General features: G+C 37.8%; 3 protein-coding genes across 5 annotated transcripts; 2 read left to right on the forward strand and 1 right to left on the reverse strand.

Annotated features, from left to right (window-relative positions):
• Positions 1 to 946: 946 nt before the first annotated feature.
• On the reverse strand, positions 947 to 4,836 carry LOC109177543 (LEAF RUST 10 DISEASE-RESISTANCE LOCUS RECEPTOR-LIKE PROTEIN KINASE-like 1.4). The gene is made up of 5 exons (XM_019326924.1): positions 4,815 to 4,836; positions 4,559 to 4,677; positions 2,993 to 3,787; positions 2,257 to 2,585; positions 947 to 2,177 (listed from the first exon to the last, which is right to left on the reverse strand). Exons 3-5 carry the CDS (start codon positions 3,778 to 3,780, stop codon positions 1,246 to 1,248), a joined length of 2,049 nt encoding a protein of 682 aa, XP_019182469.1. The 5' UTR covers positions 3,781 to 3,787; positions 4,559 to 4,677; positions 4,815 to 4,836; the 3' UTR covers positions 947 to 1,245.
• Positions 4,837 to 11,896: 7,060 nt separating this feature from the next.
• LOC109177625 (lipid phosphate phosphatase 2-like) lies at positions 11,897 to 13,820 on the forward strand. 2 transcript variants are annotated; one of them, XM_019327038.1, is made up of 8 exons: positions 11,897 to 12,074; positions 12,152 to 12,381; positions 12,470 to 12,557; positions 12,641 to 12,750; positions 12,827 to 12,917; positions 13,114 to 13,302; positions 13,376 to 13,435; positions 13,528 to 13,820. In XM_019327038.1, the coding sequence occupies exons 2-8, from the start codon at positions 12,166 to 12,168 to the stop codon at positions 13,746 to 13,748; spliced, it is 975 nt and encodes a 324-aa protein (XP_019182583.1). In that variant the 5' UTR covers positions 11,897 to 12,074; positions 12,152 to 12,165; the 3' UTR covers positions 13,749 to 13,820. The 2 variants fall into 2 exon arrangements, with proteins under 2 accessions (XP_019182583.1, XP_019182582.1); XM_019327037.1 differs by having other exon boundaries at positions 11,897 to 12,047; positions 12,149 to 12,381.
• Positions 13,821 to 17,627: 3,807 nt separating this feature from the next.
• Positions 17,628 to 19,479, forward strand: LOC109177630 (zinc finger CCCH domain-containing protein 14-like). 2 transcript variants are annotated; one of them, XM_019327045.1, is made up of 3 exons: positions 17,628 to 17,722; positions 18,089 to 18,821; positions 18,959 to 19,479. In XM_019327045.1, the coding sequence occupies exons 2-3, from the start codon at positions 18,108 to 18,110 to the stop codon at positions 19,265 to 19,267; spliced, it is 1,023 nt and encodes a 340-aa protein (XP_019182590.1). In that variant the 5' UTR covers positions 17,628 to 17,722; positions 18,089 to 18,107; the 3' UTR covers positions 19,268 to 19,479. The 2 variants fall into 2 exon arrangements, with proteins under 2 accessions (XP_019182590.1, XP_019182591.1); XM_019327046.1 differs by having other exon boundaries at positions 18,962 to 19,479.
• Positions 19,480 to 26,188: the final 6,709 nt, after the last annotated feature.

Genomic DNA, 26,188 nt, shown 5'->3' on the forward strand with positions numbered 1-26,188 from the left:
ACTAATTGTAAAAAGATATTTAATAAATTAATTGTTAGCTAATAGCTGATTACATATAAAATAATTCTTAAGTTACATAAAAAATTACATTAAAAATATGTATAATAAATTCAATTGATAATATATTAATAAAAATTAAATTCAAAATCTAATGAAACAATAATGATACAAAGTTTTTACTTTCAAAATTTGAAAAAAAAAAAAAAGAAAAAGAAAAAAAAGAGGTGAATAATGGTTGTCTGCAAGTGGGAATAGTATTATAGAATGATTTATGAAAATGCAGGTGTATGACTTTCATGATTTAAGCCTAACGTAAATGTCCGCGTATGTAAACCTATATTATTACACCTGTCACTTCCCACACTTTGATGATAACTTTCGCCTCACAATTTCCAATTTTAGAAATTTTTTTACTATACCTACCATAATTATTATTAATATTTTTCGGTCCGCTTGCAAGGCTTTTTAGTACAATTAATTTTTCATGTGTTTTGTGTAGTTTATGAATTATTACACAAAAATGAAAATTATTCAATACACAACGCATTGCATACCATTAAGATTTTTTTTTTTTTTTTTTTTTTGACAAAGAACTAAATATATTAATTCAAATCCGACGATACAGTATTACAAATGATGGGGAGTAATTTGTAAACCACTCCGAACAACCAAATAAAGAGATAGATTATCTAGCTAATATATGGGTCGCCTGATTCGCAGATCACTTAGTGAAAACTAAACTATTTTGAGTAAACAAACTCATTAAGTTTTTAATATCAACCAAGATCAAATAGGTAGGACTATTAAAATTTAAAACAGTTTTTTAATTATGTTTTTTTTTTGGAGAAATCAGCATGATGGGAATATTAAATTACTCAGATAGAGTTTTCTATGGTGGGGCAATTCCTTGCTCTGATTCATGCCTCTCTCTATTTTTCTGACCAAAAAAAAAATGTTTAATCATATTTACATAGAGAATTTATATTGTAAGAGCTCCAAATTTCAATAGCCTATCTATTATCTACATATATAAAATGAGTCAAAAACAGTGCACACCCTCAGATAGTGACAACGTATTTTCCTCGCATCCAAAAAATATGAACCAAAAATAACATAACATATATGGATAAAGACTTATTCATTGCCATTACCTTTGGGAGAACTGTCCCGAATGAGTCGAGCAAAACTCGACTGTATTAGTCTCGTCCTGCAATGGAAAATAAAGCATAGTAGGGAAAAGATCCCTCACCAACTACAGCTTGTTGTAGAGCTCCCAATCCCTTTATCAGTAACACTAGAATCAGAAGAAGGGGGAGTGGCATTACTCTTCAAAGCAACACCACCACCCTGCACCACAATATCCAATACCTCCACCTTGTCTGGATTAAGCTCTTCATCCTGTAGCCCCTTCAAAGCATCAACCACTTCTTGCATTGAAGGCCTCATGTCTCTCTCACCTTGCAGGCATCTAAAGGCCAACTGGGCAACTTGCGTGGTCATCCTCCTTACGGAACTGTTAGTTGTGAATCCGAGGTTTTGATCAACGAGCTCGTGCAATGTGTCGTTTTGGACCTTGTTGAGAGCCATGTTAGCCAAATTGATGTCATGGCGATGCCTACTAGTGTCCACAGCTTGTAACGATGAGATAAGCTCTACCAGGACCACCCCAAAGCTGTACACATCGCTCTTTTCTGTTAATTGGTAAACTTGATAGTACTCCGGGTCGACATAACCAGGGGTGCCCTGTGGGGCGGTTGACACATGTGTAACATCATTTGGGAACAACCTGGACAGCCCAAAATCCGCGACTTTCACATGAAAATCGTTGTCTAGGAGAATGTTATTGGTTTTAACATCGCGGTGTATGATATCAGATCTATGGAGATATGCCAATGCTTCAGCTGTCTCGATGGCAATGTTCAACCGGATAGACCATGATAACATCCCAGACTTTGCCCGTTTCCCGTGGAGATGATCAGCCACTGTTCCATTAGGAATGTATTCATAAACAAGCAAAAGGTCCCGGCTTTGTTTCGATGTGCATCCATACAGTGTTACAAGGTTCTTATGGCGCAACTTGGTCAGGATCTCCACTTCATTCATGAACTGCTCCACACGTTTGAAATTGTTCTCGTACAAACGCTTCACTGCAACCTCCCGACCATCTTGGAGCTCTCCTAGTTAGTATATAAAGCAGAGGGTTATTCAGAGGTAAGATGAGTGCAACAAAAGACAAGGAAGGTTTAGTGCTTATACCATAGTATACAGTTCCAAAGCCACCATCTCCAAGTTCTCTAGATTGGTCAAAGTTATCAGTGGCGTCTTGCAGTTCAGCATAACTGAAGAGCTGAGCCCCAAAATAAGAGCTTTCAGTTCCAAAAACTGTCTGAGACCTTGAAGAATGATATGAAGGGATGTTGGTGGTGGAAGAGGTTGAAGGATCAGAGGGGCCATTGCTTGAAGGAACTGGAAGGTCAGTAGGGGGTGGTTGGTGTGCCTGCTGTTTTCTTCTCTGTCTATAAAAGAACATTATCCATCCAATCCCGATGCCTGCAAGTACAGCACCCGCTATGCCAAGGCCTGAAAGTCGAGCAAGAAAGAATTAGGTTTAGCCACTAAGTCATAGATGTATCATGCCAATGACATTGTGGTCTAGTGGGAGCGGTATTGACTCTTTGTGCTTTAGTAGATTGAGAAAGTAGCTATGAACAGATACTACATTGTAACAGAGTCAGTAGTACTTCAAAAAAAAGAAGAAAAAGTCATAGATGTATCAGTTTGATTTGTCAATGCCAAGAAGAAGGCAATACCTATACCCAGTGCTGTTTGTCTGCTATTATTGTTATCTGCAAGACAACAACCAAAATGATATGTCAGTGATTATATATGGCAGGAAATCCAAATATCAAAGCTAAGAAACATCCAAAGTGCAACCATGCCAAAAAAAAAAAGAGAGACGAGTAAGAAAATTTAACAAAATTATAAAGACTTACTGTTTTTGTCGTTACAGAAGATTGAATGAGATCCATCAGCACAATAGCATGCAAAGGGTGTTGATGGTTGATTTGAACTGGAGCCACATCGCCCTCCAGATTGGGTGCACCTGTCACAGAAGGCATTATCAGCTGTCCATTGCAGTGAAAACCCACTAGCAAGAGTTGCTCTAAGAACTTGGCGAGGATCACCAGTATGGCTGGCCAAGACCCGAGCACCTGTTTGATTGACTGTGGCCATGATATGGCTGTCACATGTTATGCCTGGAGGGATTTCCACATCTCCAACCAGATAAAAACCAAAAGTTTTGGTACTGCTGCTGCAATTGAATCGATTGGAATTGGGAAGTGGAATAACTTTTGGTACAAAGGAGCAATCATAAAAGATAGTGATGTTTATGTCGTCGGACACATAATTGAAGAGGCTAAAATCCAAATTGCTGTTTTGGGGATTTGTCAGACAGATATCTCTCTCTAAATCCTGCCTAGCAACTGTAATTCTCCTCTCGGAGCTATCGATGCAGACAACTTTGTATTTTGTTGATTGAATACTGATAACCGGGGCGTCTTCACTATTGCAATCCAGTTCAAAACCTGGATAACCACAATAGTCAGGCCGCTCACCTCCCCAGAAGGGATAGCTTATGTTTTCAATATTGGCACAGCGGAATGCCTTGCCACAGGCCACATATCTTTGATCATCTTCACAGAAGCACGCAGGTATGTGGAGTAAGATGAAGCCTACAACAATCAAAAGAAAGGAAGCTGTGGGAGTGTTTCGAGCCATCTTCTATCTGGAACGAGAGATAGACAGAGATGGCAGATAACTTCAAGAGTTTTATCAAATAGGAGATGTGAGGTTCAAAGAGACAGTAGGTGCAGTTAGGCCCTCTTTTGTACATTTGTAAATACATAAGAAAAAATTCTAGCAACCCTTGACTAAGGAGAGCCTCTTCATATACATATTCAAACACAAGAAATAAGGGATTGTTGGCTGATGAACAAGAAAATGGAACTTGTGGTCCTTTACGGGAAAGGATCACATTCACAAGGCAAGACTGGCCTGTTTACAAGGCGGGGTTTATACCGTGCACACCCTTGAGTAGTGACAGTTGATTTCTCTCTTCACCCGGAAAAAAGGGACTTATGGATAATGGAATTTTAGGTCAGTCAAAGGATGTGGAATATGTATTTGGTTTGTCCACCAACCATTGACCACTGTCACTTCTACCCAATAAACTTGGCACAAGAGGCACCGGCTATTGACTGCTATCAAGTATCAACTCATTACTTCAAATTAATCTAGAAAGCTCAATATGGTCCAAATCAATAAAATATAGAGCAAAAATATCATAATATGGCATTATGTATGACTGCAAGACCAACAAATTTCCTGGCATTAGAGTCAATAGAGTAAAGAACCAAAATGGCATTGAAACCAACAAATTTCCTGGAATTGAGAGTCAAAAACAGGGAAAACCGAAACCCAATATTCACAATATTGTAAGAAAATAAATAGCTTCTTTATTTTTAATATGCATGTTGAATATTCATTGTTGTGATACCTCAAGAAATTCTACTCCAGCCTCTGAATAAGATTCTTCAGATGGATGACTTTGCATATGTTCCTGGCGAGAGCCAAGCCTCTGACTCTGATTATTATCATTTTTTTTTTCTTCATTTCCTGATTAAGCTTGAGAGGTTAGGGTATATTTGTTGAACTAGCAAACAGCTTTCTTCACAAATTGCTGCAAATTTATAAACAATGAATCGCAATAAACTCTAAAGCTCGAAGAAAGTGAAATTTGCTGAAGAAATTACCTCCGAAAATGATAAAATTAGTGACAGAAAGGCGCAGTATGAATTTGATCGTTGTGAATGTCCAGATTATAAAACCCTTCAATCGGACCTGCCCCGATAATGCCATGAGATTCTGGGAACTAAAAGCTGCTCTCACATCTTGGCGCCATTTTTTTTTTTTTTTTTTTTTTTTTTTGTGTGACCGTGAAATCCAAGTTTTAAAAATTATGAATTTAAAGTATAAATTTGATGAATCTACAATATATGAATTATAAATTTATATTATAAAAATTATGAGTATAGAATCGTGCTCATATTGCAAGGTGGAGACATGCTCACAGCATAACGATCCATATATTAACTTGTGCTAAAGAAATCCTGTGGACGAAGAAACTTAAATTTAAGAAATTGTATTACAAGTAGGGGTGTAAATGAGCCGAGTAGCTCGCGAGCGGCTCGGTCAAATCGGCTCGAGCTCGAACGACTCGTTTAGTAATCGAGCTCGAGCCGAGCTTAGATATTCTAGACTCGCGACTCGTTGAGGCGCTCGCGAGCCATAATATATATATATATATATATATATATATATATATATATATATATATAATAATAATAATAATAATAATAACCCTTAGAAATTAAAATTTTAAACTCAAAATCCCTAAAAGATTTCTATTAATTACGTATGGGTAAAACAAAGTAGTTTGAATTTTAAATCAAAAATATTAAATAGGTCAAATTCAATGTCAAAATCGAGCTCAAACTCGAGCTCGAGTTCAAACTCAAACATTCAAGCTCGTGTTCGAACGAGCTCAAGCTCGAACTCGAACAAAGCCTCCATTAATGAGCACGAGCTCGAGCCTATTCAGGTTCGAGCTTGGCTCGGCTCGTTTACACCCTTAATTACAAGATCGCAATCAGAGTTTACATAAAATGTTAATCTTGAGTGAATTATTTTTGAAGGTGACCTCACAGAAAAACTTAAATTAATTTATCATAGTTAATAAAAATAATAATGCGAATCTTATTAATTAGTTTTGTTATAATAATATTATTATTATAATTATTAAACCAAGCAAGTAATTAATAATTAGTTAATTTGTTGGAAATAATGAAAGTAATGGATGTGGGTCATGCATTGTATGTGAAGAGTGGCCTAAATTATAGCATTAGTACATGGAGCATTAGCTTCCTGATTAGTAGCTTTCATTTAGTATAAATATGTGGTTTGTATTCATTTGTTAATCATCCCTTCAAATAACATTATTCATTCCTCTCTCTTCTCTCTCAATATATAAATATAATATATTGATATATTATATTTAATATATATTATAGATATATTATATTATATTTAATATACATTATATTAAATATATTATATTTAATATATCTAACATTTGGTATCAGAGCCAGTCAACCTTTCAACCCCGAGGTATTTTTCATAGTGAATTATGGCCACAAATTTCAATATTGTATGGTCGGGTCCCAAATTGGACGGGAACCTCGATTACAATTATTGGCAAATTATGATGTCCACACATTTGCAAGCTCAAAATCTTTGGAGCTTTGTTGATCCCGGTCTACCCGAAGGAGCTGATGCAGGCGCTATACGGCGAGATAAATTGGCCTTGGGTCAGATTCACCAAGGTGTTCATTATTCCATTTTTGGGCAATTAGCTCGTGCTCAAACAGCAAAACAAGCTTGGGACATCTTAAAGGTGTCACACAAAGGAGTCGATCGGGCGCAGAAGTCTAAGTTGCAGTCGTTGAGAAGGTTGTACGATAATTGTGAGATGACCTCTACAGAAACAGTAGATGCGTATTTCACTCGTCTTATTGATATGGTGAATAAGATGAGGCTATATGGAGATACAATTGAAGATGGTGTAGTGGTTGAAAAAGTTCTTCGAACTATGCCGATGAAGTATGACCATGTGGTGGTTTCAATAACAGAGTCACACAAAACCGAGCTCTTATCAATTGCAGAGCTGAAAGGTATGGTAGAAAGTCATATTGACAGGATTGCGTCAAAATCGGAACCACTAGCAGAAGAAGCTTTGAAGAGTCAAGTCACCCTTAATGTGACTGGCACTAATCAAAGAGGTGGAGGATCTGGTAGAGGTCGTGGAAGAGGAAGAGGAGGTTCTAGTGGAAGAGGTCGTGGTAACTTCAACCAAGGAGGAGGACGTGGTAACTCCAACCAAGGAAGAGGTGGAGGTAATACCAAACAAGGTAAATTTCCATTTCATTGCTACAATTGTGGCAAGTATGGGCACAAGATTGCAAATTGTTGGTATAATGAGGACAACAATCGTGGAAATCAAGCAAACATTGCTGAAAAGTCTGGTGAGAGTTCTGAAACTTTACTTTTGGCCAGCGATAGTTTTTCTGCAGATAAGAACATATGGTTCTTGGATACTGGGTGTAGTAACCATATGTGTGGGAAGAAAGAATTGTTTTCCGAACTAGATGAATCAGTCCGGTCTGAAGTAACGTTTGGCAATAAGTCAAAGGTGCCAATTTTGGGAAAAGGTAAAATCTCTATTCAGTTGAAGGATGGTACTCACAATTTTATATCCGATGTGTTCTATGTTCCTGAACTGCACCAAAATTTGTTGAGTATGGGTCAGTTGTCAGAAAAAGGATATAAGATACATATTGCTCAGGGGTGTTGTACCATTGCAGATGCTAAAGGAGTTTTGATTGCAAAGGTAAATATGTCCCAAAATCGACTATTTCCTTTGAAAATTAAGCATACTCTCCTTGCTTGCTTTAATTCTGAAGTTTGTGATGATAATTGGTTATGGCATATGCGGTTTGGGCATTTTCATTTTTCTGGGTTAAACTATCTTGCGAGAAAGGAACTTGTTTCTGATTTACCTGTTGTGAATGTCCCTAATCGTATCTGTGAGATTTGTGTGATTGGGAAGAAGCATAGAGATCCCTTTCCCGTGGGCAAGTCAAGGAGAGCCACAAAACAGTTGGAGATTGTTCACTTAGACCTGTGTTCGTTGGAGGTTCCCTCATATGGAGGTTGTAAGTACTTTATTACTTTCATTGATGATTTCAGTAGGAAAACATGGGTTTACTTTCTGAAGCAAAAGTCTGAAGCATGTGATGTTTTCAAACAATTTAAGGCTTTTGTTGAAAAGCAAAGTGGTTATGAAGTTAAAATCTTGAGAACTGATAGAGGTACAGAATATATTGCTTGTGATAATTTTCTGAAAGAAAAGGGTATTCAGCACCAAATGACAGCTAGATACACTCCACAACAAAACGGAGTGGCTGAGAGGAAGAATAGGTCAATCATGGATATGGTGAGGTGCATGTTGAAATCTAAGGATCTGCCTAAGCCTTTTTGGGCAGAAGCTGTTGCTTGTGCTGTCTAGGTGTTGAATAGGTGTCAAACTAAGAGTGTCCGTGATAAAACGCCCGAAGAAGCTTGGAGTGGGAGAAAACCCTCTATCAAATATCTCAAGGTTTTTGGATGTTTGGCATATGCCCACGTGCCGAATCCATTGAGAAAGAAGTTGGATGATAAAGGTGAGAAGTGCATATTCATTAGTTATAGTGACGCTTCAAAGGCTTATAAACTATACAATCCTGAAACAAAAAAGGTTGTTATAAGTCGTGATGTCACTTTTGATGAATATGGTGCCTGGGATTGGTTAGCTAAAGATGAAAGTTCAGTTGTTATTCCTGCTGTTGAAAATATTGTTGAAGAGCAACCGATTCCAGATAATGTCCAGTCTCCTTCACAGCCAGAGTCGTCAGTTCGACGATCTCAGCGCGAGCGCCACTTACCAGCTCGCTTGCAAGATTATGTTTTGGGTCATGATAATGACCTGTCTGATGAAGAAATTGTTCAATTTGCTCTCTTTGCAGATTGTGATCCTTTAACTTTTGAGGAGGCTGCTACAGAAACTCATTGGCGTAAGGCGATGGATGAGGAGATCCGTGCCATTGAAAAGAATGGTACCTGGGAGTTAACAGATTTACCTCCTGGAAAGAAGCCAATTGGAGTGAAGTGGGTTTACAGAACGAAGTACAAGTCAAATGGAGAAATTGACCGTTTTAAGGCACGGTTAGTAGCAAAGGGTTACAAGCAGAAACCAGGTATTGATTATTTTGAGGTTTTTGCTCCTGTAAGTAGACTTGATACAGTTCGAATGGTTATTTCTCTTGCTGCTCAAAATGATTGGAAATTGCATCAAATGGATGTCAAGTCTGCTTTTTTGAATGGTTTTCTTGAAGAAGAAATATATGTTGAGCAACCTGCAGGATTTCTGAAGAAAGGGGAGGAAAATAAAGTGTACAGGTTGAGAAAAGCCTTGTATGGCTTAAAGCAAGCGCCTAGGGCGTGGTATGGTTGCATTGACTCATATTTTGTTGAAAGTGGTTTTGTGAGATGTCCTCATGAACACACTTTGTATGTCAAATGCACGGATTCTGGTAATATTGTTTTAATCTGTCTGTATGTTGATGATCTGGTTTTTACTGGAAACAACTTGAAGCTAATCTCAGAATTCAGGGAGGCACTCATTAAGAGGTTTGAAATGACCGATATGGGCCTTATGTCTTACTTTCTTGGCCTTGAGGTTATTCAGATGGATGGTGGAATCTTTATTTCACAGAAGAAGTATGCTGCTGATATTTTGAAAAAGTTCAAAATGGAAAACTCCAAACCAGTTTCGACTCCGTTAGCTGAAAAGTTAAAGGTGTCCAAAGATGAGTGTGGTAAGAATGTGAACGTTACATCTTATAAAAGCTTAATTGGGAGTTTGAGGTATCTGGTGGCAACAAGGCCAGATATTTCTTTTGGAGTTGGAATTCTTAGCAGATTCATGGAGGGACCAAAAGAATCACATTGGGCTGCAGCAAAGCGAATTCTGAGATATGTCAAAGGTACAAGTAATGATGGAATTTTTTACTCTACTAATGAAACTGTGGAACTTGTTGGGTACACAGACAGTGATTGGGCTGGAGATGTTGAGAAGCACGTCAGGGTATGCCTTCTATCTGTCCAAAGATGAGTGTGGTAAGAATGTGAACGTTACATCTTATAAAAGCTTAATTGGGAGTTTGAGGTATCTGGTGGCAACAAGGCCAGATATTTCTTTTGGAGTTGGAATTCTTAGCAGATTCATGGAGGGACCAAAAGAATCACATTGAGCTGCAGCAAAGCGAATTCTGAGATATGTCAAAGGTACAAGTAATGATGGAATTTTTTACTCTACTAATGAAACTGTGGAACTTGTTGGGTACACAGACAGTGATTGGGCTGGAGATGTTGAGACTAGAAGAAGCACGTCAGGGTATGCCTTCTATCTTGGTTCGGCCATATTTTCTTGGTCTTCAAAGAAGCAACAGATTGTAGCACTTTCAACCGCAGAAGCAGAATATATTGCAGCAGCAAACTGTGCTACTCAAGCAGTTTGGCTGAGGAGAATTTTGGAATTTCTACAACACAACCAAGAAGCACCTACAACTATTTTTTGTGACAACAAATCAGCAATATCGTTGTCCAAAAATCCAGTCTTTCATGGTCGCAGCAAACACATTGATATCAAGTATCACAAAATCAGAGAGTTGGTTGCTGAAAAGCAAATCAACATTGAGTATTGTTCAAGTGAATGTCAAGTTGCAGATATCTTTACGAAGCCGCTGAAGACAGAGACATTTCTCAAATTGAAGAAGGAAATTGGAATGACCAATATATCCAACTTGGTTTAAAGGAGGCAATGTTATAATAATATTATTATTATAATTATTAAACCAAGCAAGTAATTAATAATTAGTTAATTTGTTGGAAATAATGAAAGTAATGGGTGAGGGTCATGCATTGTATGTGAAGAGTGGCCTAAATTATAGCATTAGTACATGGAGCATTAGCTTCCTGATTAGTAGCTTTCATTTAGTATAAATATGTGGTTTGTATTCATTTGTTAATCATCCCTTCAAATAACATTATTCATTCCTCTCTCTTCTCTCTCAATATATAAATATAATATATTGATATATTATATTTAATATATATTATAGATATATTATATTATATTTAATATACATTATATTAAATATATTATATTTAATATATCTAACAAGTTTTAAGGTACCAACATAATACAATATTTCGTTATAAAAATACACGAAACGAGCTCATCACTCTTTATTCAATGATCAAAAGAGCCAAACAAGGCATATTATTTCATATTATTCTCTGTACCGTATGCACTACACAGTACAGTATTGGTATATATAGAACTATAATTAACAGGAGGGGATAGAGACGCCGCAAGAGCTAGCGACCTTTCTAGCATTCGGAGAGTTGACGTAGTGCGCCACTCTCGGATCTCTCGCGTAACCGCACAGGCACCCCGTCTGCTGCCTCAGCTTGCCGCAACACGCCGCCGACGGCGACTGGCCGGAGTTGATCGCGGCGGCGCAAGGGCGCAGCTCCGTCGCGGAGCACTGAGCGGCCTCCGTCGCGCGCAGTTGCCCGATCAGCATCGCCGTCACGATCAAGTAGAGCGATAGGAAAGACTTTTCCCCCTTCTTCAGCATTTTATTATGTTTTAGTTTTTTCCGAAATCTAAAAGCTAGACAGATGATTGTTGTGTTGTGTTTTTGTAGAATGAAATGTGTTTTGTGCGAAGTGAAATTTATAGGAGGACGGAGAGATTACCAGGTTCGGTCGATCGGTGGATTCACGAAGCAAAGTGGTTAGGAGAAACGAAATTTGCTAAAAATGGCAAGTGCCAAAATGGGATACTGATTGGCAGTAGTAGTTAGTGGTTGGTCATGGATGGGTCAACAGTCTGAACCCACGTAATACAATTAAACATAGTTAGTTTATCAGTTAATTTTAACTTATTTTATCACTATTAACTATTTGACTTAGTTAAATAATCAATATATTTAGTTAAATAGTTTTAAGAAAAGAAATTATACCAAACAGTTATCAGCTATCAGTTATCAATGAACAGCTAATTTACCAAATATTTTTTTACAATCAGTTAATGTTATCAACTATTTATACCCTCTAATTAACACAATCAGCTAACAGCTAACACACATTTTACCAAACACAACCTTTATTTTGAACATGATTTCTACCGGGAACTGGATAATGCTGAGTAACCATTAAAAGGGCACGTGGCTCTTGGCAACAAAAGACAGCACATAGACTCTAAAGAAGCTAACTTTGCTACGGATTCTACAACCTATACTATTCTCTAGAAACTTGAACAACAACTAACACCGTTGCACTAGCTAATGGTAAAATCTTTGCATACTTTGGCTGCAAACTAATCTCAATTATGGCTTTAATTAATTCTTGATTATCCTGTGTGCAGAAGATGAGAGCAGAATGAGGGAAGTCCAGGTTGAGCAGCAGAGTGTGAGGTTTGATGGAGTTACAGTGACAAGGTCACACATCATTGACTGGCTCATCTTATTGCTACTTCTGGTGATTTTAGTTGTTCTCAATGTTATTCATCCCTTTTACCGTTTTGTTGGGAGGGATATGGTGGGTGATTTCAAGTACCCATTAAAGAACAACACTGTTCCTATCTGGGCTGTGCCTGTGAGTATTACACACATATATATATTTTACTGCCTCTCTGCTTCCAGTTTATGGCACTGATGAAAAAAGCTTTTGGTTTTGGGTATAGATTTATGCAGTTTTGCTGCCTATATTCATCTTTCTGCTGTTTTATTGTTACCGAAAAGATGTCTACGATCTTCACCATGCTATACTAGGTAATGAAAACATGAAATCTAGTTCAATTCGTGTGTGCAAAACAAAACTTATTATTGTCTCAGTTTTTAAGGTTCTGTTGCAGGGGTGTTGTTCTCTGTTCTGGTGACTGGAGTGATTACGGATGCCGTAAAAGACGCGGTTGGTCGGCCCAGGCCGGACTTCTTTTGGCGTTGCTTTCCAGATGGGAATGATGTAAGTTTCCGGCAATCCATCATCATCTATCTTATTCTTGCATTTCCATATGTGATGCTTTGCCTTTAATTCCTAGGTTTATGATCGATGGGGAAACGTTGTATGCCATGGTGACGAGAATGTTGTCAGGGAAGGCCACAAGAGTTTTCCTAGCGCCCACACTTCCTGTAAGTTCTTTTCTTTCTTTTAATGTCAGAAACCATAGTCACTATCTGAAGCTGTGCACGGGTTAAATTTCGTCTTGTAATCCTAGCAGGACCACAAGGAAGTAAATCAGTTTAGATTGTTTATAACTGATTGGTTTAAACTAAGAAAGTCAATAAGTTGCTTTACTGGGAGCAATCGAATTTATAATGCATGCAGGGTCTTTTGCTGGTCTTGGGTTTCTGTCACTGTATTTAGCAGGGAAGATAAGCGCATTTGAGCGTAAGGGTCATGTCGCAAAACTTTGTGTAGTATGGCTTCCTCTTCTGCTTGCATCTCTGGTTGGGATTTCTCGGGTTGATGACTACTGGCACCACTGGCAAGATGTGTTTGCTGGAGGTTTACTCGGTTAGTACACTCTATAAGAATAAGACAGAACACATCTTTCAACTTGATCTGTACGGTTAATCTTTGCATGCAGGTTTCGTAGTTGCCACATTTTGCTATTTGCAGTTCTTCCCGCCCCCATATCACGTTCAAGGTGTGTTAATTGGTTGGTTCTTCAACATTTTGGATCTTCATAGTATGATAATGTTTTATGAAACGGATATTTATAATTGGGAGGTTTGCTAGGTTGGGCAACTTATGCGAGATTTGGGGTGCGGGATGAGGACTCCCGTGGGACGAATACTACTACTGTGGCTAATGTTGCAGTAAGCTCAGACAATAATAATAATGGTGTTGATGAGAATGAGCAGCAGAATGGTGCATTCATTGGGATGTGTTTGTCTACTAATTTTGCAGCCACAACAGTGGATGATGATGATGATATGGAGTCTGGCAGGCGGCGCTAGTATAGTTTTCACAATTTGTTTCTGTGCCAATCTTTGGTTTGTAGAGGGGTATGTATGGTGGGCTTAGAAGAGTTTGTGCATATGATAATATAATGTTACTTTTTTAGTTTCATAAATACTTATGCATGGTAGAATGACGAAAAATTCGCGATCACTATTTGAAAATGTGTATTAAGATATTATTTTATTATTTTAGTCAAGACTATAAAGGGGTAATCAATCTCTCACTTACCAAGTTAACAAGATGATTAACTTGACTCTGATTGTTTTCGTTTTAAAGTACTTTTAACTCATGAGAAAGCTACGTCAACAAAAAAGTTGGTTTAAAAATCTTTAAAAGAGGAAAGCCATTTTATTAGTTTAGTTGACGCTTACATGAGACCCAACACAAATAAGATTCATACTTATATCTAGGGGTGTTAGCGACAAGAGCTTTCGACAAACTACTCGTGTTTGTGTTCGGTAAGCGTTCGTTTATGTTCGTTTGTTAAGGTAAACGAACATTAACAAACAAAATTTAGAGCTCGGTTAATAAACGAACAGAGCTTGAACAGTTGTAAGCTCGTTTGCTAAGAGATCGTGAACAAACTCGTTTGTGTTCGTTTACTAATGTTCGTGAACAAGTTCGTTTAATAATGTTTGTGAACAAGCTCGTTTGTGTTTGTTTAATAATGTTCGCGAACATGTTCACAAACATATATACCATATTATATTATATTAGTTTTGTAGTTGTGTTGTTTGTTTGATTATTGTTCATGAACGTAGATTATTTATTGTTCATGAATGAATTGTGATCATGAACATGTGCATGTGTTTGTTTATTAAGTGTTCATGAACGTAACTGAATATGTTCGTGAACGTGCTTGTTAATGAACATGTTTGTGAACGTGTTTGTTAACGTTAATGAACACGTTTGCGAACGTGTTCACGAACGTTAACAAACATGTTCGCGAACGTTAACGAACACTTAACAAACGAACACGAACAGGATTTTAAAAAACCTTAACAAACGAATACGAACACGAACACTCCAAATTACTTAACAAACGAACACGTATAACCTCCGTTCGTTTATGTTCGGTTCGTTAACAGCCCTACTTATGTCGTGGATTAATCCACTTTGCAAAGTAAATTATGATCCAAAAAATTTACTTCCTTAATTATTTTATAATGTTTAAAAAATATGTTATTAAAAAGTTTTAATTAAGATTTTTTAAATGATACTTATATTGATTTTTAAAATATTTTTAAAATAAATCTACAAGCAGATAAAGTTATTATTTTAGATACACAAATTTATATCTACAAATATACAAATTTAATAAGAGCCAATAAAGTTAGACTCTTCAAGGATACTACAAAATGTTGGTATAATTGTTTGTTGTAATTAATGATTTATATTATTTTGATCTTAGTATTTTTTTTCCTACTTTTTAATATTTTTTTAATTTTTCCTATTTTCTATCTATTATATCAATTACTTTTTCTTAAATACCCTTGCATTCCCGTAAACTTTAGTAACGGAGTATTTCGTTAACTATTTATTATTATTAACCTACTCATTGATTTTCATAAGGAAGATCTTAAGTTCGAATCTCATCGTAATTAAAATTGATATCATTATTAAAAATATACTAGGAATATGTTAGAGTGTATTAAAAAATACAATATAAAATACGCACCAAAAAAAAATACAATATAAAATTTAACATGGGCTTTAATTTGGTCAATTAATTAGAATTATGCATTGGGCATGGATAAAACGGTACACCTGATTTACAGTGTATATTCAATACAAATGAGAAACTATGTTTATTATCATTCTCTTTTTGGAGGAGGAGGATTTTGGTTCTATTTTTGAAGGATAGTTATGCTATGGAACCGTGTTCACCAGGTCCATAATTTCTAAGCTGTAGATTCATAATTTATATACTGTAGATTCATAACATCTATACTGTAGATTCATAATTTCTATACTGTAGATTCATAATTTCTGTACTGTAGATTCATAATATTTGTACTGCGAAGACGAAATAATGCAATTGCGAAGAGAGAAACGTCGTTAACAACAAATGAAAAACAAAATTAGGAATCTACAGCATAGAAATTATGAATCTACAACATAGAAATTATGAATCTACCCCTGTGTTCACCATGCGCATGGTGAACACGTTTCCACGGCATAATTTGCGGTTTTTGAAGGTGCACTGCGCCAATGCACTAAAATTGCAATGAAGCACGCCAGGGACTAAATCAAATCTATAATTCATTTATGCTGGAAGTGGCAACAATATTAAGCATAGATCACCCCAATTAATAGGGTTTTGTGTTGCAAAAGCTATATATGCTTGGGTACTATCCACTGAGGGTGCTTCCCTATACAACTATTATTGCACTAGTTAATTCAACATTCTTGCTACAGGTCTAGTTATGCATTCATGAAATTAAATATTTACTTTTATAAAAAATTGGATAATATTGCAGTGTGATAAATTCTAAAACACTAATTTAAAAATACACATTGTGCATTAGACCTATTCGCACAATACGCGTGTGGTAACTTGTTTGAATATAAAATTAGGTACAACATAAATTCACCACATCAGGGACAATGGTACATAAATTCATTATTATAAATACACAGATTCATTATTGTTGGTGTCATTTCTACACAACTACAGTATTATTTTTAAGTACTTCCTTTTTCATGTACCTACAATATTATTTTTATGTACTTTAAGTCTATGATATATAATTTGTGAATAGGATATTATTGTTATTTTATTTATAAGTAGGTCCAAGATGAAGAAAAATGTGGACGTCGGCCAGGAGGAAACGTGGTTCTTAGGGAAAGAACAAGCGGGACCCTGGAGTTAGTTAAAGTTGTGACAGGGAAGCAACTTATTAGAATGTAGCATTATAGATCACCAATAGCATGATGACAAACTTAACATAAATCCATTCCCTCAAATCCCAATTTTCATCATCATTACTCCTCACTTAACCACATGCATTCTTCACTTCCAAACCTTCACCCTACCTTATCATCCTTGTATCCCACGCCACTTTTTTAAAACCTCACCTGCAACCTAGCTTCCCATTTCCACCTCACAAATACACTATAGACTGCGTCGCGACTTAGAAGGCCTAGTCCAGTATCTTATCATCAAAACGCAGTAACATTTATTGTTATGCAAGTATAAGGAAATAAAATTACGTGAAAACAACTCCAACGAAGTTGGTCGAATAGTTGATTTGGTAACTATAGGATTCCCAGTTTGAATCATCAACAAGCTATTTATTGGTGTTCTTAGTTTAAGTTGGTCAGTTATGTGCAATCTAGACTGATTTATTAACTTGTGGTCCTTTACCAGCTTGTGTCACAAGGTGGACTTCACCCAAAGCGCACATTCTGGTAGCAGATTGCATATTTGCTATTAGTTTTTAACTTTAACCTAATGGTAAGCGTTTGACTTGCGGTATCATCTCAAAAGTAACACATTACCAATTCAATTTTAACTCTTCTAAAATGTATCAAGAAAAAAAGCACATTATAAAGGAGGCCAAAAAAAAAAAAAAAAGGCAATATGCATACTATGCGTGTATAATACTCCGTATATTGTACATGCAGATGACTAGATGAGTGTAACCCACGATTATATAGTAGAGTTTGTTAGGCGTTTCTCATAACGGTTTTTGGATCCCAAACCCGAAAATTGAAAACCGGAAAGCAAGTTTCCCCGCCAAAATAAATTTTTCAAACACTTGAGACGTAAGCAAGTCTTCCGATCCCCACCGCACTCATCATATCATTTCTCAGGAATTCTATAAGAAGGTGATTGGATGTGTTTGCCGTAGACTCTGATTTGATCGTGTGGTTTTGGCAATTCAACCATCTTATCTTAATATTCCTCTCCTTTTAGTTCACGCAGGAGAGAATTTGAAGGAACTTCATCACGAAACTGAGTTTGCAGGTACATTATTATGAATTCTCAGCTCAGATCCTTTATTGATAACCGTGTGTTTATCAGATTCCAGTTTGATGAGTTTTTTTTTTTTTTCGATTGAATTCATCGTTAATGTTTGCTTGCTTGCTTGCTGCTTCAGTTTTGGTTGATTTTACTGTTGCGTATAGTATAATCGATTGCATTGAGTTTCTGTTCTGATCTCCTGTGTTTACATGCGTGTTTACGTTTGGTGAATGTGTAGCGATGCTGATCTGCTTGATTTTAAGGCTACTGATTATCTGATTTTACTTTGATATTGATGTTTGTTCAAGTTTAGAATTCCTTGCTTGCTTCGTATTGACGATAATTTTCGGATTTTCATTGATTAATTAGCTTCTTCAAATAGTTGGAAATGCTGAAAGAGAGTTCTTCATTTGATGGCGTTAGAGCCAGCTCGATCTCAAGGTCCGCTGTTGGCCCCAACAACTTCTCCGGCGGATCCTCATCACCGCACTACAATTGCAACCCGTTTCTATCACCCTCATCTCCGCGACAGCTCGATTTAACTGACTATTCTACAAACTATTACTCCTCGCTCTTCGTTCACAACTGTAAATCTCCATCCGATACCTCATTCGACGACGCAGAAGCCATGGCCACTGAACGCCGACTTTTTCACGCCAGTTTCGTCCTGGAGTACCAGCAGCTCTACAATCGGTACACTCTGTGTCTCGCTCACCTTCAGGAGTCCCTCAAGGAAGTCAATGCTCTTCGCCAGGAGAACGAGTCTATCCGTCTCGCAAACGCCGACTTGGTCCAGCGCCTGAGTCTCCTCTCTCAGGCGACGATACAGAACTGTCTTCTCTCTGATTTCAGTCACCTCGGTATCGGAGTCCGAGCCTCCCCTATCCGCGACACTCTCACCACGGAATCAAAACCTCCGAACGTCAGGCCACCGCCGGGAGCCATAGAGCAACACCGGCTGGAAAGAAGGAATCAAGAGCAAGTCCCGATTCCAAAGAGCATTTCCGTGCGCTCCAGTGGCTACCTGAAGATGAAAGCACAAGATGGATCCGCTGGCGGCCAGAGTAGCCACCGACTCAATACTCAACCTCTTGGCCGATCGGTGAGTCCAAATCAATCAATTTTCTATCCGATTCCCTATCAAAACGGTCCTCAATTATCTCAAATTTTGGTTGAATTTTCATACTATCTATCAGAATTACCCCTAATTTCTGCGTTTTTGTTAATCTGTTTGAGAAGCAGCAAAGAGTATATGTTCCTGGCGTAAAGAGGGACGAGGAAGCACTGGAGTTCGATGTGTACAACCAGGGGATGCTCAAGACAGAGCTATGCAACAAATGGCAAGAGACCGGCGAGTGTCCTTACGGTGAGAACTGCCAGTTTGCGCACGGCATAAAAGAACTCCGTCCGGTGATCAGGCATCCACGCTATAAAACAGAGGTCTGCCGCATGGTGCTCGCCGGCGACAACTGCCCTTACGGCCACCGTTGCCATTTCCGCCATTCTATCACCGACCAGGATCGACCCTCCTCAAACCATCTCCGTTGAGGCAACTTCCAAAAATGTTAGTGCCATAAATAGTTCCCCAATAGTTACTCCATTAATAAAAATCTCACGACGTGTTACAAGCAATTGTTAAACTTATTGGTTTCAGAAACGTCAGAGTGAGATTTTTATTAATGAAAACAATCTTATCATTTTACGTACGTAATTCACCCCCGAATATAAATCCCAAGAGGAACACTGCAAAAGAAACAAAAGGAAAAGAATATGGGTATAAAGTTTCCTTTTTCAACAACCGTTTGTTGAATGCCTGCCAAGTGACAACCTTGAATTTCAGCTACACGCCTAGGAGTTCTTCCGGGGGACCGTTCCATGTATAAGCCTAGGAAATTTTTTATTCCTTGTCATATTTTGTGAAATTTCACAGTACATTTTAATTATTAATACACTGTATCCTGCGTTACTGAAACAAAACAAAAAATAAAAATGTACTTACTACTTAGTAGTCCATATTCCGTAATAGCACAACAGTTATTACACAGCTCTATAGACCACGGTTTTTTACGTAACCCGCTGCAACATATATTTTTATAAGTCATAATGTATTAATGTTCATTATTTTAAAGCATAATGTGTGATGGGGTATGGACTCAATGGGCTGGAGGCCCAAATGAAGAAAATAAACAAGGGAGTGGGCCTACTATATATGATTGGCCCAAGAAAGGGAATCGGAAGTGGGCCTCGAGAAGACCTCGTGAAGAGCTTGGGCGAGTATGGAGCCGAGTCCGGGGAGTCGGCATCAACAAGAGTCGGCCAGCAGATGATTGTTGCCATTTCAATGCCTGTCATTAATATGGGTCAATCCGGCCGTTGGGAGAGTCCAATAACAGCGACCCAACGTCCCTTGGCCTTTATTTCTCATTATTACGCTTTAATATTTGTATTTAGTTAGTATAGGACGGTCACATATATATAGGTCTCCCTCAAAGTGTAGAGGGCAAGTTTTTCCAAGTCGAGTAGACACCCGGAAACCATAACAAGAGTCACACATTTTATAACCATCTTTTTCTTTCAAAAAGTCATTTTTTATCTTCTCTTCCGGTGAATCTATCAATCTACTGGATTATGTTGGACCTCTGTGGGCTATCAAAAGTCTTAAAACCAACAATGTACATTATTCTAACTCATAAAATACATTATCTTACTCCTGAAATTTTATTATTTTAACACATAATGTACATTATTCTATCTCATAAAATACATTATTTTAAGGGATAAAGTACAAATAAGCCACTGAACTATTTGGGAAACATCAATTAAGCCATCGGATTCAAATAACCCGCAAAGAAGCCATTGAGCTTTGAAAAAAAGAGCAATCAACATTTTTAACAGGTTAACTCCAGATTTTTGCTGATTGGATTGTCAAATATTTATTTTAGAGAAAATTTCAATTTTGGTCCACTGACTATTGGGGTTGTGTTAATTGCAACACTTGACTTTCAAAAATGTTAATTTAGTACTTTGACTATGCAATTTCTATCAATTTTGGTCACGCCGGCCAAATTGCTGGTCAAATCTCACCGGAAAAATTTAATGAGTCAAATACTGAGGGTATTTTAGTCATTTTACACAACACACCTTTCTTCTCCGATGAGCTTCTCCCTCATTTCCGGCCATTTCCGATGAGAAATTGATAATTTTCTTGCATTCCATCCCCTCCTATTGCCACAAGATCTGACCCACTTCTTCATTCACACACACAATCTGAATTGAAATTGCTCAATTTATCATACTACTACTCATCTTCCTTAGCGTAAAAATCAGTATTCCATTGATGGTATCCGCCTCTGAGATTTCTTGATTGCTCAATTTATCATCCTACTACCCATCCCCTCCTGGGTTTCTTGATTTCTTGAAATTCCGGCTTGTCGGCGGCGAAATCGCGATCGTATATGCGCTTGTGGCCACAGGGTCGGCAGTCTTCGTCGACGATGACGCCAACGGGGTCGAATCGGACGGTCCTCTTCACCCCATTGTTCATCCTGGGAGTTTTGTTGAGACACAACCACGACGTGGACAGAGGCGGCGGCTTGGGGTCCTCCGGCGACAGTTTAACGGCGGGTTTGGGCTTCAACAGAGAGGCATTGCTCACTTCACTTAGAGCATATGCAAATTTGCCTCTACAGGCATATAAAAACAAACAGGGGGCTCATTTTGAAGAACATAAAGTGGAAGAGGGGATCGTATAATTAATGAAGAAGTTGTTCATCGCCGGAAATGGAGAAACTCATCGGAGAAGAAAGGGGTGTTGTGTAAAATGACTAAAATATCCTCGTTATTTGACCCATTAAATTTTTCCGGTGAGATTTGGCCTGCAATTTGACCGGCGTGACCAAAATTGATAGAAATTGCATAGTCAAAGTACTAAATTAACATTTTTGAAAGTCAAGTGTTGCAATTAACACAACCCCAATAGTCAGTGGATCAAAATTGAAATTTTCTCTTTATTTTATTTACATTTTTTAAATTATAATCCACCACATACTAATATATTTTAAAATAATTATAATCAAAATAATTTTTTCTTGTCTAGATCTAATTTATTTATTTATTATTAATTTTTAAACAGAAGATGCAGTTAAAAAAATAATAATAAATAAATAAATCAAATTTTGACAAGACAAAATTATTTTAATTATAATTACTTTAAAATATAATACTATCCAAGTGGATAATATTAATATTAATATTAATAACAATAATAAGAAGAGGAAATGTAAATAATTTGGCAATCAAATTAACAAAAACCTGGAGTTAACCTGTTAAAAATGTTAATTGTTATTTTTTCCAGATTCAATGACTTATTTGCTCTCTTTTTTGGGTTCAATAGCTTATTTGAGAGTTATTTGAGTTCGATAACTTAATTAATGTTTCCCAAATAGTTCGGTGGCTTATTTGTACTTTATCTCAATTATATATATCTTGTACTTTATTTGTACCAAGATTCAATTCAATGGAACAATTATATTTTTATTCAAATAAAAATATTCCAAGGATACTACAACATTTATTCAAAATAAATAAATAGGAAAATACATTGGAAACATATTTCCTTATTCCTATCTCGTAATGATCCTTCAAACCCGTGTGCCTTGTTCCATTCTCAACCGTCCACTCCACAAAGGGTGGTCCGTAGGGCACATCGGGGGTACCTATGGTTGTGACCTTACTCGTCCAACCATCCACATGTTTTAAACATAGCGAAGTTGTCCTCAACCTTCTCACCAGGATGACGATTCGCTTCATAGTGACATTTCTCCTTCTTCTCGTAATCTTCTTGAAAGCTAAGCTTCCGCTTGAGTTTTCTTCGATTACGGTTGAAGTCATTTGTAACACTACCATAGTCCTCAGACCATGTAGTCATTACACCATCATAGGATCCTCCATGGCTTTTAGCCGATCCACTAGACAACACAATAGGTACCAATTGTGTGCCATTAGCCACAGGTCTACCGGATCGTGAACAAAAGTTCTCCGGAGCACCATCGTGTGTTTTAGCAACTCCTATGGAAATAACATTTCCAACGTTGCTGCCATCAACTGGCATCACGGAATGTGCAACATCGTTGCCTTTCCGATCATTTGAATGTGCACCTCCGGCAACATTCACGGATCCAACACTTTTGGAATCCACCGACTTGTTCATTATCAAAATAAAAATAAGGTTTTAAGATTGTTGGAGATAATGAACCACAATCGATTTAATATCCGTAAAATAATATTTATATATATACACACGAAATATATATAAAATATTATTGGATATATATCCGAAATATATATATACACACAAATATATATATAACGGACCCAACGGTTATATATACATGTATATCTACGAAAAAGATATACCAATATATATCAACCAAAAAGAAAATATAATCCTTAGATTATAATTCCAAAACAACAAGAAAGAACGGATTTTTGCTTAGAGCATAATCCAAAACGAGAAAGAAGGAGAAGGAAGAAAGAAATGTACGAGTTAGGCGAGTGCCTTTCTTTCCTTAAAACCTTATTTGCCACCTCCCAAAAGTGCTAGGAGCGTTGTGGCCTAGGTTTCCCAGGATAAAACGTACAACGGTTCGACGTTTGAGCACCCAAACGAACAAACCCGGCGAACTAGAGCATGGGACGAACACAGCTACAAGAAGGGAGTAGGAGCAGAGATTTTGGAGCTGGGAAAACAGAATTTCAGTGTTGTGTGTGTTGTTTTCAATCCGTGTTGAAACACTGCTGCTACCCTCCTTCTTATATAGGGACGTAGGACATCAAATAGCATTTAACTAGGCCATTAACACCCGCCTTGTAACATCTGAAACAGCTGGTCTTTAGTGCAGATTTAATTCAAAAATCAAATACAGAAATTAATTCTGTAACGGATGAATTAAATCTCCAACTGTCCAGAGACGAATCTAGTAGACCGAAGTTTCAATCTCGCGCTGCGCACGAGAGCCGAGTTGCTCTCGGTCAGGTGAGCACGAGAGCAACTCTCGTGTTGCTCTCGGCCACCTAGCTGTCAAGTGGCTTAGAGTTGGGAAAACTGATACCGAAAGTTGGCATAACTTAGCCCGCAAGGCCAGCCAATTTTCGGACGACATTCGTGCCCGCAGGTGCCGGCGCACACGAGCTCGGGCTTGAATCAAGCCTTTTGATCTCGTTTCTAGTTGGAATTTGATTTGCACCCCCCCCCCCCCCCCCCCGCGCGAGAGAGCCTCTATGCTATACAATTCTACAAGCTCTAAAAAAGCTCTTGTATAAAAGGGGGGTGAAATCCTCTTTCCAAATCAATGTGGGACAAAGCTCACTTTTCCCTTCATTTTTCCAACTCAATGGGTCTACTTTGAGAATCAATATCTCATTCACCCATTATCCGTTTTGAGCGTACAATATATCAATCTCTTCGTCTCACTACGAAGAACCCGAATCCACTTTGACCCGATCCAAATCAGAAGTGGACCCCACTGATAATTGTACCACAAAATAGCCACTTAACATGTCATTTTATGCCATTTTAATGCTATTTTTCCAACAATCCCCCACATGAATAAAAAATTGATTTTCGGGGTATTTTGAAATCGGAAACAACTGTGTTCAAACGGTCGATCCCTGCATAGGATAGGTAGGGATCACTATACCCTTTGAACCTTCCCTTGTAAAGATATGTTTACTTTACTAGCTGTACGATAGAACGCGATGTCTTTGAACCGACTGCCGTTTGTGTAGACGATGACATATCTCACACAGGAACCTCCCAACCATGCTCTGTTCTCATGAGTGTGCCCATTTTGGTCGTGGGTCACCGTCCTGGTTCTGCAAGAGTTTGTGAAGAATTGTGCTTATCAATTCTCCTTTGAAGCGACCCTCACTTCTCTCTCACATAGGTGATTCTTTTCCGAGTATCCCGCATACTCACACATGTCAACCGACATTCGAATCATTAAAGCATCAACATGCTAACCTTGCGCGGGAGTCACTGTTTCTAACGAGGAGTGGTAGGGAGTCCGAGACCCCCACAGTGACACGCTCCGTTCCATAATTTAGTTGTCCCATTGAACCTAGGTGCCAGCTAGGTTGGGTATCCACTATAGAACTTTTAGTCCAAGGGCTTTAGACCAATTCCTCGTTCCAACTTCTCCACAACTATTTGCTTACCCTCGGGTTAGCGAGTTAGCGGCCGCTACGTTATCTTTTGACATCACGTAGTCAATCGAGATAACCCCGTTGTGAGAAATTGTTTAATGGTATTATGTCTATGACTTATAAGTCTAGACTCACCATTCCACATCTAACTCTGTACTTGGCCAATTTTGCCTTGACTATCGCAATGCACACAAATTGGAGGTACGAGCTTACCACTAGGAACATTCTCAAAATAATGGCATAGCCATTCGGCCTACTCGCTCGCGACACGAGTGTAAGGCTCTCAGCTTTGATCCCGTCGGATCTTAGCTATCACAAATTCATTTCGAGAATTTCCGTCCAACCGGCTGCACTGGCCTACGTAAAGACGTAGCCTTTGATGGACTTAGTGTCCTTTGATATCCGTGCTATACTTTCCAAGTACGGCTAGATATCCCACGTAGTGCAGTCCAAAGTCACGAGCATACCTTAAGTATCTCACAACTCTCACTATTGCCTTCCAGTGCACAACACTAGGGTTACTCGTATGTCTACCGAGTTCGTTAACCACAAAGGCAATATCCGGCCTAGTAAAACCCATTAGATACAATTAAACTACCAATAATCTGAATGTACTTTCCACGAGAAGTACAATCTCTGTAATTATTAGCTAGTTGTACGTTAGTATCTAACGGTGTCCAAGCCACTTGATTATCATCCCTTTACAAGGATTCAATCAACTCAATGAGATTGACATACCACGAGACCATACAGCCTTCACACGATTTTAACCTCGAAGATTAAATCTGTCAATCCCATGCATTCATGTCAAATTTGAATTTAACATGTTTAAGGTAGAATTGATCCTGTGATCGTTACTACCCACGTTGAGTTTATCGTGTATAAATAATCAGTGATTACCTCGTCTATCGTACGCATTACGTAGACATTTAGTCACTTTATTTATACTAAACTCGTTGGTCATCATTGCATGATCAAAACCTCACATGCCAAACACTAAGGCAATTGTTTCGAACAATACAATGATCTCACCAATTACACACTTTCTTTCCATAGCGCGGAACCACAAAACCCTCGGGTTGTTCCATGTCTATTAAGAAAGCGATACATCTATTTCGATGAACTTCCAAGTCTCGCTAAACAGCTCTTGGGAAGTATCATCCTAATGGATTTCATTCTCATCACAAGAGAATATATATTGAAGTAATTGTGGCACTCGCGTTGCATGTAATCTAAAATTACAAGCCCGACCATTTTAATTCAATA

This window comes from Ipomoea nil, unplaced genomic scaffold (genome assembly GCF_001879475.1).
Source record: "Ipomoea nil cultivar Tokyo-kokei standard unplaced genomic scaffold, Asagao_1.1 scaffold0805, whole genome shotgun sequence".
NCBI classification, from domain to species: Eukaryota; Viridiplantae; Streptophyta; class Magnoliopsida; order Solanales; family Convolvulaceae; genus Ipomoea; species Ipomoea nil.